The sequence below is a fragment of the Balaenoptera physalus genome (assembly GCF_965194825.1).
Source record: "Balaenoptera physalus genome assembly, chromosome: 16".
NCBI lineage: Eukaryota > Metazoa > Chordata > Mammalia > Artiodactyla > Balaenopteridae > Balaenoptera > Balaenoptera physalus.
In genome coordinates this window covers 39,544,224-39,562,387 of record NC_138898.1, presented here as the reverse complement: position 1 = coordinate 39,562,387, position 18,164 = coordinate 39,544,224, and the positions used below count along the sequence as shown (strand labels likewise).

The window sequence follows — 18,164 nt, the reverse complement described above, 5'->3', positions numbered from 1 at the left end:
CTTGAAGCAGGACGCATGTGCTACTCTCCTTTCTCCTCACCCCTCGGCCAATCTAGGAACATCCCCAAGTGTATATTTACATGCAGAATGGATCAAGCAAGAGCCATCACATTTTCCAGTACACGAGGACACACTTTATTTATCGATCACTGGGTTATCAATGGAGTTATGATGGAGTTCATATTTTAACTAAGGCTGAGAGGCATTCATTTCAGATGTTAAAGATCAATATTGCCTACATTTAATACATTGATTTTTTTTCCCAGAAGTAAATGCTCAAATACATCCAAAGCACAGGCTCTCTGTGTGTGTGTGTATGTATAAGAACATGCTTGTACATACACAAACCCCTTTTCTACAACACACATACAACTGATAATGCAAACTGCACTCTAAGTAAGTGTGAAATTCACTTGGAGGAGCAGGATAGAAGCTGCCCAGGGAGAATTCAGAGACTGGAGCCTTGTGAATGGCAAGAAGTTTCTTAAACCACCAAACCCGAAATATTGAGACTAAAATATTTCTTTAGGCTAAGCTTTAGTCTGGGAACCAATACGTATGTCTGTGTTCTTACTGTTGCTTTGAGGGGCCCGAGGATTATCACAATGACACGAGGGTCAGAACAGGCACCTTTAGGAAAGGAGTGTATTTTTTCAGATCTGTCTGGGGTTGCTCGGAAAGTTGTACGAAATACCCTCAACAGGTGCTTTTCATCTTCAAAGCGCTCGTCATTAGTTACTCTCTGCAACACACCTGTGAAGCAAGGCCTTGCTCCCCACTGTCCAGAAAGCGAGAGAAAAAGAGTTTGGAAGGAGGAAAAGCCAGTCCGTGACTTAGAGTAGGGTCAGCGCCAGAGGGGCTTCTGTGATTAGGGTCCGAGCACTCCTGCTGAATTCTAGACATCGTGTTATGTGCCAGTCCATACAGACAGTCCAGAGGGAGGAAAAGGAAACTCGTGGGACCTACAGGTCTTGCAGAGTGTTTCTCCTGAGCTCTGCGCCAGGAAGAAGCGGCCTCTCCATGCATGCTGCACGATCCTCCGACGCTCCTTGGAGAGCTCTTCCCGGCTATTCCAAAAGATAACAAAAGTTCAACCAGAAATCTATTAGCTGAACAGGAGGAAAAACAGTTCCACTCCAAATGCCCCAGTGAACAGATTTCATTTGGTGAGGACTGGATGAAACTACGTTGTGTTAAGCTATTCTAATGTTTTTTAGTTTAGAAATTTTTGGTAAATTGTCACTTCCCTTGGATTCCCAGCACACGTTTCATACATGAACGTGCACCACAAACGTGCAAGGCGGTGATTCCAAGCCATCTGGGAACTCTCGGCCACTATCTGATATCTCTGTGGCCCTGTGACGACGCCCAGAGTCAGGAGCCAGGCAGCCGTGTGACTGTGGGCCTGACCTTCTGGAGAGACCCGGTGGGGCACAGTGGTCTGTACCCTGATGAGCCTCAGAATTCTTACATTTTCTCTATTGACAAAAATGCAAAATATGGCTTTTGCAATACTCAAGACAGTGTCAAGAGTTAAGCCTTTCAATACGGGTACTTTGAAAACTGGAGTTTGTAATCTTGGTTACAAAAAAAAAAACTGGGAGGTTTTTTTTTTTCCTTAAACTGACAGCACTAACATGGTTTTAGATAATTCTTAGGTAATCTATCTATCCTTATATATTCCCATGGAAGCTTCATAAGGAAGCAATTACAAAACGTAAAAACCTCCCAACCATCACCAACATTGACCCATTTCTTACTTTTGGAAAGTTGTTTCCTTTTTGTTAGCACGTAGATCATTCAGAAAAGGTGTTAACTTCTTTTATTTTCTGGTACATTTCTAAGTACCCTTCTCCATCCAATTCCACAGTAAAATGTTGCTGCCACAAGGAATGGTGTTGGTAAGGTACCAGCAGGTCCTTGCTTTAGACCTACACTGGAATTCAGAATGACAGCCCCAGAGAGCCTGGTAGGCGGCAGCCATCAGTGTGATGCCCGGGTGTCCCACAGAGCGATGCCATGAGCTTCGTCCAGTCACTGCCCTGCGCCACTGAGCACCAGCCTTTAGCTCTCACTAACTCTGCCTATGGTTCAGACCTGGACCAATGTCACTCAGAGTCATGTCCAGTTATGACCCAAGTCAGTTTTAAGAGTCAGTGAATAGAATACAATTGGTTTTATTGGATTATACTGCATTTTGATGCTTGTCCCTTTTCTTTCCCCTAAGACTTACTAGATGACCAAAAAGGGCTAGTTTAAAAGTTAAATGACAGAGAGAGAGAGATTGAGATTTATGTGTGAAACACTTCTAAACATGCCCTATAAGTACAGTAGATCTCCCCCTTACAACCACACCCTGTAAGTGCTGTATTTTCAGAGCTGAACAATTAACATAAGGAGCATGAGTCAGGCTTTGAACAACTCTGTGGGAACCAGAAAGCCTTTTGCTATTAGGAATGATGTAAATTCCCCAAGGCTGGAAGAAGTCCACAATGGAGGCAGACAGGGTCATAAATAACAACAATGGATACTGCACAGACCACATAACATATGATGCTGTGATAGCGACACTCTTTGCATCTCATATTCGATTCAACCGCTGCCTTTATTTATTTATTTATTTATTTTTTAAGCTTAAAGAGCACTCTGCATTTCCTATGGGAACTTGAAAAACATCTCTAAAAAACACAGGACAATTGACTCTCCTCCCGAATTCCTCTCACAACAAACAATGGGGGAAATGTCCTTGGAAGAAAACAACAACAGAAAGAGTGACAGAGTGACAGAAGGAAATGTCCAGCTCAAAAAGTGCAAAACCTGTGACTTCGTGTTAAAAAAAAAAAAAAAAGAAAGAAAGAAGGAAAGAAAAGAAAAAGAAGAAAGAAAAAGGTGAGGCAGGGTCTCCGGCTTCCAAATTAAAACCACATTTGGCAATTTGTTGAAGGAGGCATATTTACATTTGTATGAAGACTGGGTGGGCAGGGGAGAAAAGAGATTAGACTCCTTCAGCCCTTGAACTGTCAGATCTCATTAGAAATCTCTCACTCTTACATTTTAGGGTTAATTCACTCCCCTTTGTCACTAAATCGCAGCCTCCGGTGCCCCCCAAACAAGTATTCCAGAGGAAGCAGCTATCACCTGGGAGCAGGATTTCCCAAGGGACTTGTCCTGATTACTAATGGCTTCTCACATCTGGCACCAAAATGCAACTGTGGCTTATCCAGAAGCAAAAGTCTTAAGGCTGAGGTGGCAAATGCCTCCAGGGCTTACCCGGATGACACTGCTGCTTTTCAGATTCTGTGTGACTAACGACCCCGACATCTTCTGCAAAGAACACAGACAAACCCAACATATTCAAGAAGGCTACGGGCAGGCCATCCAAAGTCCAGAGTGAGCACTCCACGGGGACTCAGGATTTAAGAAACAGGTCAACCAAGAGGGTTGCTATGGATCACCGTCAGTCACCAGTGATTCTTCACAACCTGGACGCTAGCTCTGAGTCTAGCTAGGGAAGAAAAGGCTGCAACTATCTTTCCCTGGTCACCTCTCCCCCCCCCATTCATTTATTTACCTTTGGTAATACTTTGAGGATTTTGCTTTTAAAAATGTCCACCTGTAGGGACTTCCCTGGTGGCACAGTGGTTAAGAATCCACCTGCCAATGTAGGGGACACGGGTTTGATCCCTGGTCCGGGAAGATCCCACATGCCGTGGAGCAACTAAGCCCGGGCACCACAACTACTAAGCCTGCGCTCTAGAGCCCGTGAGCCACAACTACTGAAGCCTGCGTGCCTAGAGCCCATGCTCCACAAGAGAAGCCACTGCAATGAGAAGCCCGCGCACCACAATGAAGAGTAGCCCCTACTCGCCGCAACTAGAGAAAGCCCGCGCGCAGCAACGAAGACCCAACGCAGCCAAAAATAAATAAATGAAATAAATAAATTAAAAATAAAATAAAATAAAATAAAAACGTCCACCTGTAAAGGTGTGTCTATATACAGTTCCAGGGAGAAACCAAACCGAAGTGGGGCAAGGCTACCGGCCCCAGAAGTCTAATTAGGGAGATACCCTCCTCTGCACCCAGAGCAAGGGATCAGGCCCGCCTCCGTTCCTGGGGATGCTCTGGAGACCAGTGGATGCACCGTACGTCAAGGACAGCCAAAGCCCATGCGCCCCAGCACAGGTCCAATGGGGAGGCAGAGCAGGTGAGTGTCTAAGTATGATGGGGGTGGGTATTACCCCCAATGCTGTCTGGTCTGACCTGGGAAACATATTTTAAATTCCTGGACAGAAAGGACTACAAAGAGAATACCCACCAGAATGAGCTGGGTTGAAATGTAGTTAGAAATACTAGTGGATGTTCAAGTTACAAAGCAAGTTGCAATTGTGGATAAATCAAGGATTTATTCACTCCACAGTGACTTACTGAGTACTACTTTTGAACAGAACACTGTTGGATTAATGAGGGATGGGGAGTGAAGGCGGCCTAAAAAAGACATTAAAAATACGCGCTCTTAAGTTTATATCCTCCTCAAGGAGTCCATAAAACATACCCAGGCCTCCCAAAGGCTAGTGGGAAGATTAGCTGCTATCAGAGGCACAGGGGGATCTTTTCAAAAATATTGATTCTTGGGACCCATCCCTGGAAGTTCTGAGTCACAAGATCTGGGGTGGGGCTAGGAGATCTATATTTAGGCTCCCAGGTGATTCAAGGACTGCTGATGTGCATGAAACAAAGCTCAACAGAGCAGAGCAGCAGGTACACAAATGTAAACTGGCACACCAAGGCAGCATCTGGCAGAGAGCAGCCCAGGTGTGCAGCATCAAAATCACCTGGGGAGCTTGTTCAAAAACGTCCAGGATTCTACCCCAGAATCTACTGCATTTGGGTTTCGGGGGTTTCGGGGGTGGTGGTATCAGGGCACGCACATTTTAGCAAGTTCCCCAGTGATTCTGACACCTGGCAGAGTTAATAAACTTCTGTTCTTAGGGGCATGGAATTGAAAACCAAGCAGAGTCATCCAATCAGGCACCACTGAACTCTGCACCAAGCATTGTCTGAGGTCCTTGCAGAGACGGACATGGACCCACAGAAAATGTTCTTCCTCTCATGGAGTCTCCATCCCAGTGGGGAAGACAACAAACAAAAAACCATACAATGTCAGGTGGTGATGATGTTATGAGGAGAAATGAACCTCTAAAGGGTTGCTGGGGTGCAGTGTTACATACGGTGGTCAGGGAAGGCTGTGGGAGGTAACAAGGTAAGCTCTACCCACAGACCTGAGTGGAGGATGGGCCGCACAAGCACCTGAGAAGAGCATTTCAAACCCAGGGAGGGGTCAGGGAGCAGGTAAGAGGTGCGTGTGTGTGTGTGTGTGTGTGTGTGTTGATGATGGTAAGACCATTGGAAGGTTCCAGGAAGAAAAGTGACTTGGTATTTTAAATGGATCACCTTGGGTATAACAGCGGGACAAGGGTGGAAGCAGGGAGACCAGTGATGAGGCTACTGCAGCGGTCCATTCAAGGATGTTGGGTCTTGGAAGAGGCAGGTGGTGGTGAGAAGTAGTCTGACGGGAAATACAATTTGAAGGGAGACCCAACAGAATGAGCTGATGGCTTGGATATAGAGAGTGAGCAGAAGAAAAAAGTCGAGGATAACTCCATGATCCGTGCTTTAAACAGCTGGATGAAGGAAGTTACCCTTTACCAATACAGGAAGTACTGGGGGAGGGGCGGGCTTGGGGAAGCGAAACCAAGAAATCCGTTCTAGGTATGTAAGCTTTAGGAGTTGTCCTGGATGAAGAATGGAGATGCGGAGCAGGTGGCTCAGCTACAGCTTCTAGGAAGAGAGAGAGTTCTGTCTGCAGACACAAAGCTGGGAAGTCCACAGAGACGGTGTTTAAAGGCACCTGTCTGGATGAGCTCCGGGGGGAGTGCATTTGGATGAGAAAAAAGAAGTTGAGAAGACGAGGAGGACTCAGGAAGGAAGACTAAGAGGGGATCGTTAGTGAGGAAGGAGAAGAGTCAACATAACATGGTGTTCCTGGAGGCAGGAGGAGAAATGGCTTCATTAAAAGTGACAACCGTGTCAAAAGCTGCTGAGTCTTCAGGAGTGAAAACTGACCCGTGGAAGGTGACTTGACGAAAGCTATTTTTGGTGAAGCGCTGGGACCCAAGCATACCTGGAATGTGTCCAAGAGTGAAGTGGAGGCAGAGTGGAGACCAACACTCTCCAGTGGAGACATGACCTGTGCTGTACAGGTGACTTTAAATCTTCCAGGGACCCATGAAAAAGTAATAGGAAACTGGTGACATTAGACTTCAATAATGCATTATTTAACTCCAAATGTTACCTTTACAACGTGTGATCCATACACAATTATTGAGAGAGTTTATATTTTTGTGCTGCCTTTGAAATCTGGGATGGATTCTACACTTCTAGTATATCATTTCTGACCCGCCACATTTCAAATGCTTAATAGCCAGATGTGGCCAGCGGCCACGGTACTGGCCAGCATGGGTGCGGACAACACTCTTGAAGAGTTCTGCAGTAAAGGGGGAGCGGAGAAGCTGGGTGGTAGCTGGACTGGGCGAGGTGGGTAATGGAGGGTGAGTCTGGGATGACCCTGCAACAGGCATATTTGGTGGGATGTGATCAGCCACCATGTGTCAACCTGCAACTGAGTTCCAGGCACTGTTTCAGCAGCTTTGCATGTATTCAGCAATGTCACCCTCAAAACAGCTTGGGGAGGCAGGGAGTTTTCTCATTACCACGCAGCATTCGTGGTCCAGCAGCACGAATGCAATCCCACTGCTCATCGGACAGCACGGCTTCTTGGGAACATGTTCCTGCCAGGCCCCTGGCACCTGGCTGCAGGCCCCCGGGATATCAGTATCAGTCCAGGGTGGATAGATCCTGGGGGCCATGATGCCGACTGACCCTGTGTGGGCACCGGCGTCACAGCTCAGGCCAGCTACTGCCTCCCGCAGCCTGGTGCACTGGCCCCCCTTACAGCCCTGGGTGGAAGGTATGGCAGAAGTTATCCCACCAAACTCTTGTTTCCAGGATTGTAGAACATTCTGCCAAATATGAAGGCAGTAACGGGAGAAGGGGAAAAAAAAGATTCTCAATGCTGTTAAGATTTTTCTCACAGAGGCACTTAATGCAGTAATACGGTACTCTCAGTCTTTATCTTTTGAGAGTTGGATCTATTTTCTCATGGTTATATACATGAGTTTCTTCTGATTCTGTTTTGTTTACTCCAAATGAAAACAGCTAATAACCTAACCAGGATATTTTAAAAGTAATTCATAGAATATTAGAATACATAGCTGTTAAATCACATTCTTAATGTGACTGTATCTGAATTCCTTGTGATCACATCTGCTCAGAACAACACACCCAGAATTGATCAGATCAGGTTAACGCTCCTGGGATGCAAGGTGGAGCACAGAGATGAGGGGGACAGAGGCCAAGGAATGGCATCCCTTGGTGGCTTTTCCCAGAGCCAGTTCCTTAAGCCCCTCATAGTTGGTTCATGATTGTTTGGGGAATTTAAATGCAGCAAGAGGTATGAAACAGACTTTGGAAACTGGAAAGCATTGAGTACGTTTTCTTGACATGGTTGTGAAAGAAAATCTGATGCCTGCACAGACCACATGGGTTTTTAAGAAGGCGAAGGATGCTTTGCATCTGTAGGAAACTTACATGATTAAATTCTTTCCCCACATCTCACTGGGGCCTCACTGAGTATTTGGCAGACAGGTAGTGTCCCTATTTGACAGAACGAGACCCAGGAGACTAAGCGTCTAAGGCCACACGTTTAGCTGGGGGCAGGATTGAGCCAAGAAGGCCTGGCCCTGGTGCAGCACTCTCCCCACTGTGCCCAGGGGGTCATTTGCCATCTTGGTTGGAGATGGAGACGGAGGAAGAGTACGGAACACTGAGCCCGAAGTCCGTGGGCCCAGCTTCCCTAGGTCACTATCTCACTGTGGCATCTGGACAAGCCCCTTATCTTCTCCGAACATCAGTTTCCTCATCTATTTTTAAAAAACAGGGGGGGAGGTGATAATAGCTATATTGGGGGCCCTCATCCATCTCCTGGAAACAATACACAGATTTTCTTCTAGGGAGTCGTGTCCCCACTGTCCATCCAAAGTCCATGCCTTTCAGGAGGACTCATCTCCAAGCCTGACTCCAGAAGCGGGCCTGTGACCCAGGCCAGGCGAATCGGAGTTCAGAATTCATGAGCCTCATAGAGATGCAGGGGCTACAGTGGCCCAGGAAGGGGCCTGCTCTCTTTTCCCATGAACCTGCAGCCACCAGGACCAACCACCATGTGGAGGCTGACCATGAAGCCAAACAGTGGAAGGCAGAGCCGACAGATGGTGAGAAACAGTCCTGATGAAAGTCTTTGTCCTCTGATCAACATACCTGGAGTCTGGGCTTTTGAGGCACATGAGCCAAAAACCGCCCTTTCTTCCCTAAGCCATTTAGAGTTGGCCTTCCTGTCCCTTGAAAACTAAAAGGTTCAAGACTGATACCATCTCTTCTCAGGTTTGCTGCACTTAACAAGTTATTGTATGTGACAACACTCGGCAAACATAAAAGCCTTTTGCAAACAATAAAAGCAGCACAAAGGTAATATATTATCAGCTTATTCTGGAGGAGGGGCAAATACTAATATTAAAGTAAAAAACTGGAACTACTGGGCTTCCGTGGTGGCGCAGTGGTTGAGAATCTGCCTGCCAATGCAGGGGACACGGGTTCGAGCCCTGGTCTGGGAAGATCCCACATGCCACGGAGCAACTGGGCCCGTGAGCCACAACTACTGAGCCTGCGCATCTGGAGCCTGTGCTCCGCAACAAGAGAGGCCGCGATAGTTAGAGGCCCACACATTGCGATGAAGAGTGGCCCCCGCTCGCCGCAACTAGAGAAAGCCCTCGCACAGAAACGAAGACCCACACAGCCAAAAATAAATAAATAAATAAATAAATAAATAAATAAATAAAAACAAAAAACTGGAACTACTTTCAGTTCTTCATGACTTTATAATAATAAGGCAAAAAGAAGTTATCCTCCTAGTTTGGTGTGATGCCTGATGACTTCCAGGAGCATTAGCATGGTGAAATGTGACCTGACACAAAAGGAGCTGCTCACAGAAAAGCAGCCCAAGTAGAGCATGAAATACGACAGTGACCACAGTCTTAGACGGTGACGCAACCTGGTCATGCAGAAACCACACGTCTTAAAATGAAGAGGTCTCTCTTTCCCAAATTTGACTTCTAAGATTTTCTTAAATTATTTGATATTTAATAAGTGAAGGAAGTGAAAAGGACAAAACAGATGGGACAGAGTAGTAATGAACAATTAAAAGAAAGTATAGAAACATACATGTGTGTATCGGCTCAAAGGAACCAGAGCAAAAAGAGGTACATGAAAAGGAAAGTGGTATCTCAAGAATCCCACCATGGCCTGAAGGCGTTTTCCCTGCAGGTGATAACGATGGAGGACGTCTGTACTGAGATGCCACAGACAAAGCCCTTGGTATAGGGACCAGTCCTCATGAGGCACCCGCCAGGCAGACATGACCTCCTCCATCACAGAGACGAGGAAAGTGACACCCAAGAGGCCATGTCATCTGCCCGATTCCCAAGGGACAAGCCTTTCCGCTTCACTGGGGTCCTCTGGCCCCCAGGCCCTCCATCTCTCTGCCCTCCCACGAAGGGACAAGTCTCTAAGGGGAAGAGGAGCACAGCCTGGCTGATGATGCTGCCACTTGGGTTAGCAGCAGATACCCTAAGATACCCTAGTGTGTTTTTTTTTAATAATTTTTTTAAAGTTTTCATTTCTTCTGAATTGATGACTGTGAAACTATCTTGTGCAGATCTAGGGAAGTACCAATAAAATAGTTGAAAAGAATGTTAACCTGAAAATGAAATCAGTGAAAAAAAAAAAAAATCAAGGAAGTGATCTTGCAGGAAGTACACATTTCATAGGGATTTTCCAGTGTACACTTACCTAACCCTCGAGAACCTAAAAATAAATCCTAAACAGCCTTGGGCCCCACAGTGGAGTCTCTGGTGCCACACAACTGTGAGAAAACTTGGGTGCTTGAAAGAATTTGTAGGTTTGGGACCAGTGCTTCTTAAGAAGGGAGAGTACTCACTGACCACTCTGAGAATTGAAGAGAGCTATTTCACTTTGGCCAGAAAAACATAAAAATACATACCACTCTTTAAAAAAATTTCAGATAATTCATGAATCATAGGTTAATAATGTCCGGTTTAAAAGCTGAAGGGAAATAGCTGTGAAAAATAGAGAGAAACTTAACGGCAATTACCCCAGGCAGAACTACCCTAACCCTTGGAGGTCTCCTTATTCAAAAATACCTTCCCTCAGAGGCCTGTGGTTGAAAACTGCCAACACCCACAGGAAGGCTGCCAGCCCTTCGTTCGTGGTGGTGATCTTTTCCCTGACATCTCCCGTGGCCGAGCATGTGGGTCTGGACAGGATGGGAGAGGAGAGAGGTGGGTAAATGTGCAGGGCAGCCAGGCAGGTGGCAGGACTGGCCAGGGAGGGCCCACTGTGGCCCTGGTTGCCGGTGGGAAGAGGCGTGAGAGTCAGAGCGAAGACACCGCAGATGACTGTCTGATTTCACAATTCTGCTCAGAACTGGCCCTCTGCCCAGGGATGCAGAAGGAACTGCTCTTCCCATCTCCCTCAAACACAGACAGTGAGACCCCCTTTCCAAGTCTCCAGTCTCATGACAGTAACAGACTTCTGTGGACTCGTCTGAGAACCTCGCCCCATTTATGGCATTGCTTCCTTGGGAAAATGAGCACCGAATTCTAAATCATCTGTGCACTAGTGAACTTTCCCAACATAATCCCCTTGCACGTCGACTCCGTCTGTGCTATCGCCGTGGGTGTTCTGATGGCCGTGTGGCTTTTAGGAAGTCGGCCTGAGAGATCTGCTGGTTCCCAACTCCTCTGTACCTCAGAGCAGTGACTGGGTCCTTCCTCCAAAGCAATGTCTCACTGGGAGCATACTGGCAGCTACTGGAAATGAAAGGCGTTTTAACCGGTGGTCTCTACTCTACCTCCTCCTCCCCTGGATGGTGGTTAACAGAGCTCCCGCGGGAGGTCTTGAGTTTATGCTCTTGTTGTATCCCTTTGTCCGTCACTGACTTTCTGCCTAAATGGGGCTTTGTCACTTAACTCTTTGGTACTTCAGTTTTTATAGTTGCAAAATGAAGCTGGGTTGGCAAACGGAGATGAAAAATGAGAGTGCTGAGCTTCTTGAGAGAATCACATGTGCAAGTATTTTTCTCATTTCTGGCACAGGGGGTAAGGTATTTAGCTATCTGCTACTCTGGTGTTAATGGCATTTAAATTAACTCCTCTTTGGGGAAGAATGGGAATGATGGTGATAATGATAATTAATATTGCATTGGCCCTTTAGGATTTACATTTTTGTATTCATCATCTCACTTGATCCTTGGGAAGGCTTGCATGGCAGGCATCACTTTTACTTCTGCTTAATAAGTCTGGGGATGGATGCTCCGAGAAGCCAAATGACTTGTCCAAGGTCATCAAGTGAGTGAGGGGAGAGGCAGTGGTCAATGTCAAGTCTTGTAATTTCACGTTTGATTCCTTTTTCACTTGTTCTATTCCCTGCCATGTTTTGCTTAATTCAATCGATCATCTAGGTAGTCATCAAAGGGAGATTATAGGCCTCTCACAGGAAAGGTACATTATGGGGAAAAGGCACAAAGGATTAGAGGCCCCAGATACATCCTATTCTAACTGACCCTATCTAACTATTCTAACCGAGATACGCCCTACCCTAAGTTATCTATTCTACCTGTTCTAACACAGCAAAGGGCAGGTTCCTTTGGAGGGCTGGAGATGGGGGCCAGGAGACATCTCATTCACAAGTACTGCTGGCTAATCGTTTGGGAGAATTTTATTATTAGGAAGGGAGAACAAAACCTCAGTTTACTGTAACATACAAGCAAAGGATAGTTGATCTTAAAAGAAAATGACTGCCCCCGAGAAAAAATTTTCTTATGGTCTCTGTCATTGTCTAGAAAAACTATTCTAGACAGACCAGAGCAACCAAGAGCATCTTCATCGCCCGCGGCCCCCGCCCTGCAGCACTTTCGTTAGCGTCATCCACCTGCCGGTCCACACAAGGGAAGGGCAGGCAGGTGATGGATGCCGCTATAGTTCCCATCCCTATCCAGCCCATCCACAGGCCCGGCCGAGGACACACACACCTACCACACAGCAAAAATGTCATGCAATTGAAAAGTCAATGACAAACTCACTGAAAGTTATTTTCCTTACCATGTAAGAAGTTTTTATATAGTAAGGAGTCTGTGAAATACAAAAATACCAATAGAAAAACTGACATAAACAGACAATTCACAAATGAGTGGGTCCTAGTTAAAATAAATACAGACCAAACTTAGTTATCAAGTATGAACTACAGAGGAGTACAGACTAGATCATTAACAGAGGTTATCTTTGGGTTGGGAGTTGTGGGTAATTTTTAGTTTCTTTGTATATATTTCGATTCTAAAATCTTTTGTACAATGAACATGTACGATTTTGGTAAGCAGTTATTAAGTAAAAAACTAAGTTCAGAACACTGTGGGAAATGTGAAATATGGAAATGACCTCTTCCCACTCAAGGAAATTTTCCTAGTGCTACAGGAATCTCTTGTTAATGGCTTCCATGTAATTTACCACTAGCATTGTTTAGGAAATACAATAAGATAAGAAGAATGGATTCTTAAAGTCTATGATACAGTAAGAAAAACCTAGAAAAATCATCCACTACTTATTTAATTTTTTTGGTACAAAAAAAATAGTTCCTCTCTTGAATGATCTGTTTTAAACTTACGCAGAAGTTTCCTCAAGGAAGCTAAATAATTCTGTCATCAGGGTACAGAAGTTAGTGCACAGTCAAATTGTTGTTTACTTCTTCTAGTCTAAAAACTTAAGGACTTAAATGTTTCCTTATAATTTCTATTTATCTTTCCTAAGATTAAACTATAACTCTCCCCTGAATTTTTTTTTTCAATCACAATTTTTAAAGCTATGAGTAAAATGCTTTTGTGCAAAATCATTTTGTGGTTTTCATTTAGCTACATTTTCATCTGCTTTCGCTGATAGAAATTCACTGTGAGAAAGTATTTTTGAGATAATCTGATACCCTCCCCCTTGACTGAGAGGAAGGCTAAGGCCCACAGAGGTTCAGTTACGCACAGCTGAGAAATACGACAGCCGAGCTAAAAATAACCCAGGCTAGGGCAGTTTATTGCTTCTTTAGACTCATTTGCATTTCAGTTTTATACTCATAAACTAGAAGGAGGATTCTTTAACATTAAACAGTAGTTTGACCTAAGAGAAGTGTTCAGTTTAGTGCTGAAATATTGTCTCTTGTCAGGGCGTGCCAGAAATCCTTCCACTCTGGGCGAGGGCCTAGCACTTTCTGAAGAATCTTAACAGCTGTTTTCACAGCTTGGCCACAAATCAAATGAAGGTGAGGCAGAGAGTCTGAATATCTTAACGTACACATCCACTTTTCTGCAGCTCTAGTGCTAAATGCCATTTTTTAATTTCCCAAACAATCACAGACTTTTACAGCTTAGGTTTAAAAGAAAGTAACTTAGAATTTTGGACTTTCCTTCCCGAATTGTAGAGAGGAGCTGAATGAACCATTAAAGTACAGAACGGGTAAGGCTTTAAGAAAAAAGGAGGCTCTATTAGAATTACAACTTTTAGGTCACCTGGGTCACCTTCAGTACCCTTGATCTGCCATACTGTAAGCTCCTTGAGGGCAAGAACACTCTTTTTCTTTTTCTTTGTTTCTCCAGTGCCTACCAGAGCTCCTGGCACAGAGCCAGCACTCAGCAAACTATGTTAAAATGTGATGGTGAGAGCAGATGGGAAGGGTCTCCAGAGACTAGGAGCGGCTGTAACCAATGTTCTATGAGACAGCAGCTTTGTGCTGACTCTGAAATGTCCCAGATATATACAGAGTTCTGTGATTATTTACACAATAAAGTTATTACTTCGGAAAGTAAAGCTATGACTTTGGTTATGATTCGTTATTTCCTTTAATAAAGGAATGATAAAATGATAAACAATTTTAAATTTCCCAAAGCCCCCCTGGGCTTTACATCTGAGGAAGAAAGCAGTCTTTACATGGGGACCTGGGTTTGTAAACATGAAAGAAAACATTTGCTGGAATGGGATACACTGAGCACGATACAAATTTACTTTCTGCTCTTGGTACTTCTAAGGAAAATAAGGTGAAGGGAAAACAAAACTATGAAACTAAAGGTAAAAACTTGCAAAAAGGTTTCCCAGCTCCATTTCTAGCAATAGGTCCAAAACAGGCTATAAGGGCTTCAAGATTTCTTATGAGAAACTGTAGTAAGAAAAATACAATGACTCATCTCGTAATAATGCCCTTTCTTCCCAAAGTACACATCATGATTCCCACATCCCTGGCACGTGGGCACTCAGGGCAGAGCTATTGCAACACGGAGCACCTCCCCGCACGGAGTCCCTGGTGCACGGGGGTGTGCGTGTGACAGACCTCCCTGGTGCTGGGGGGGTGCGGGGCAGCATTGACTGCACTCCTTCTGCCCCCAAAGGAGGGGGATTACTCCCTCTGGGCCGCCTGATCAGGAACAGTGGTTCTTTTGTGCGGCCACCTTTAGGAACCTGGGAGCGGAGTGCATCTGGCTTCCCTGTGTCCAGGCAGAGCAGCTCTGAATAGGCACTCCCAGATTTCCTAGCTGACTGTCATTTAGACCCTGAGGATCAAGGAAAGGAAAGGAAAGGGAAAAAGGCAGGAGAAAGGGCATCTCTACTCAAGGCAACAGCACGAGTAAGGGCGCCCTGGCTGCTGCCCAGGTACCAACTCACCCCCATCACTTCCGTGGCTGGGGAAGAGGGAGTTCAGTAAACAGTTATAGGAAAAATAATTGACATTTATACCAAAGAAGTACCTCTGATACAGCTGCTCAGGAAGCCCATTCCCCAGGCCTCGCCCAGTCAGACATTCCTGGAGAGTAACTACCAAGAGAAAATGAGATGGATCCGGCCCTTTGGTGAGTATCAGTGTAAAGTGATAAAAGAATTTGAAGCTTTAAGGAATGTAAGGAAGTTCAAGGGATACTCAGAGGAGAGCCAGACCTCACTGGCTTTGGGCATCTGAGGCAGAGTAAGAATAACGGGAGTAACTTTGCCTTCTCTCTGGCAGAAGGCAATTCTGGGAGGGAAGGATTGTTTATTGATCCCTAAGTAGCTGAGACTGGAAGGATCTGCAGACGTCAAATATCAATGAGGACAGAGTCCAAGGCACTTGTAATGGAAGGACTGCGGCCTTGGCTGGACGGGCCATTTGTGGGAGAGAGGGCCCTCTGCTTGACCTGGGTATGTCATCGGTTCTGGGAGAAGGAGCTTGAGGAAGTGGTGGACAGGCCTGTGAGGAGGGGCGCTGTACAGGCAGGCTGGCCACGCAGAGGGGCGCACGGAGCCTGCACCTGGGATGAAGCCATCTGGCGGTGCCAGGCGTTAGTTGACTTGTACACGTGTGGCTGGGAAAGTGTGTATGGGAAAGATGGTCAGAGGTGGGGAAAAGGGAAGCTCAAGAGACAGAGACTGACCACATCTAAAGAGAAGCGCTCCAAACAGTGAAAGAGCCTCATGATGTAAACGGCACTTTTCTCATAAGCTAACGTGGTTCAGTCTGACAGTGTTATCCCTGGATATCAGAACATTCTGAACATGAGAACATGGAACTGGCTCACGCAAAAGGCTCAGACCAGTCAACTTTTCAGAATGACAATTCTTAACATTTAGGATGTCCTCCAGATTATAAGATTTATATGACAGCAGCTATAGGAAACTTACATCTGTATAAATACCAATGCCCCTAAGGAGGATAATATTTCATTTGTATGGAGATGTTTTAACTCACCCTTAATAATTTAAAATATTACATATTAATATAACATATACAAGATCTAATTTCTTCTGTATTCCATCTGAAAACAATAGTACTTTGTGGTACAATTAATTGTTGTTTTCTCAAACCACAAATCAATTTCTTCATTGGTCTGAGAATCAGTTAAGCTATATTACATTATAGTTGTTTGCCAACAGCATTACGACTTTAGTATTTATTAATTTACTAAGATAACTCAACATCCTATAGATACTTCACAAATAAACTTTCAATACTTTTCACCAGATCTGCCCCATTTATTTCACTTAATGTGTATACTTAGCGTTTAATTGATAGATGAAATAAGGGTCTCACTGGCTTTTCTGAAGGGCTCATCTGCTACAGACGAAGGTATCTGAATTTAAATCTGCATTCTCTGCTCTTTACTTTTGCTGGGTCTCTGTTCACCCTTCTAGTCTCTAAAACACTTTTCCTATGTATTTATTTAAGATAAGATAAGAAGCTGGTTTTAGACCATGTGGGCCAAATTTCAAATGGATTAAAAAATAATAAACATAAGGGATAATCTAATATCCCTATAAATTATTTTAGAAGCATAATAATCATGTCATACTTCATGTCCACGTTTAACGTCTGCTAGATTTTTTTCCCTCTTTGTTAAAGTTTCAAGTCACAAGTCCAAGTCCAAAAATATGAAAAAAAAATTGGTACAGAGGTACGTTCTGATAGATTGAGCTGTGACTGCAGCAAGATACGCACACACACACCAAGGAGACTCTCAAACGTACATGCTAAGCTTAAAAGACAAAGCTGTAAGCTATAACATTAGGAGTGAATTTTCAGTATCCATTTGTCTGCATAGAGAACGCCAGCGAAACAGAAATAGGACTGATGGAGCTCAAAACTTAGCACGAGAAAAGAGAGAGAAAACAAACCCTATCAGCTAAGAAATAACACACTGGGGAAAAGTACTGGTTCTCATGAAAATGTCAGTGATTCACCATGGAATAAAATTCAAAAGCCACTGACCCCAATGAAAGCTTCTAGTGGAAACATGTGGATTTTGCTTCATTTCATTTAAAGAATGCTTTATATTTCATTTAAATACTATCATAAGCATTTTCACAGTTTTTGTGATATGTTTTCTCATTTTTATATTGCTACGGAAGAGATACTATTGATCATGCTAAATTTTCAAGGGGCCGTCAAGAAAAGAAGCAGCACATCAATTAATCAATATTAATCATGCAAAATAGGTAAGACTTTTTGGTCCCTTAAAACATGCACTGAGGGCTCAACAGCTGAATGAGAATAGACGACAATACTCTTTTCTATTTTTCATAGTAACTCATCATTTAAGCAGATTTATTTGCTTACAGAATTTTTTTCATACGTACCAACTCTTCACTCTGACTTGCCAAAAGATCGTGACTGAATGCAAGCTGACTTACGCAGACCACAAATCTGTCGGGAAATACCCGGAGTTCTGTACAAAATGAAGGAAATCACATTACTAAAGGTATCAAAAGACTAAACACAGAAATGCTTGGTCCCAGACTTTTGAGTTACAGCAATAAGCGTGTATGTATCAGACACGTGTCTTCCCCCCTCCCCTCATTTCAGTGTTTGCCATCAATACTGCGGGGCAAGCACAAACCTCTAGGGATGGCCGAGGAGGCTGCAGATTGGTCCACCTGAGCCCCTGGACCATTATATCACATGAAACCCCCAGGCAGGGCCTTTACAGCTTTCCCTCTGTGTCAGTTTGCTGTTTTCTGTTCAGAACTCACATTTAGGAAATAGGGTCAACGTTTACTAATGAGTGTTGAGACGTACACAGGAAGATGACGAAAATCTGAAAATGTGACTCGACAGTGTTCTTACTAGTTTACTTATCCTCTCCTCGGTCACCTGGTCTTGGAGAGGTTCCCCTACAACTGATCTGAACCAGGCTATGAAAACAGCAGTGTCACTGATTAGGAATTAATGATCAAACTTAAGGAAATGGTTAAATGTGCAATAGTAAAGCTGATACAACAATACCACAGTTGCAGTGATCTATTACTACAACTTCTTAAAGCAAAACCACTGACTTCCGGGTGGGGAAGGCTGAATGAATCACAGAACCAGACTTCTCAACACTCAATGAAAGGACTATAAAATGGTAAATGCTA

At 44.4% G+C, this 18,164-nt stretch overlaps 1 protein-coding gene and 1 long non-coding RNA gene across 3 annotated transcripts in view; one reads left to right on the top strand and one right to left on the bottom strand.

Moving 5' to 3' along the window:
* Positions 1-18,164, bottom strand: part of SLX4IP (SLX4 interacting protein) — a 72,775-nt gene that overhangs the window by 4,962 nt on the left and 49,649 nt on the right. The window contains 2 exon segments of the mRNA XM_082428229.1: positions 967-1,067; positions 17,388-17,476. Coding sequence (XP_082284355.1) covers positions 967-1,067; positions 17,388-17,476 — 190 coding nt within the window.
* The window catches only part of LOC309644507, a 44,745-nt gene continuing 35,582 nt past the window's right edge, over positions 9,002-18,164 (top strand). For both annotated transcript variants that reach the window (XR_014254463.1, XR_014254464.1), the window contains exon 1: positions 9,002-15,130. This is a non-coding gene — a long non-coding RNA (uncharacterized lncRNA). The remainder of the gene's footprint in view (positions 15,131-18,164) is intronic.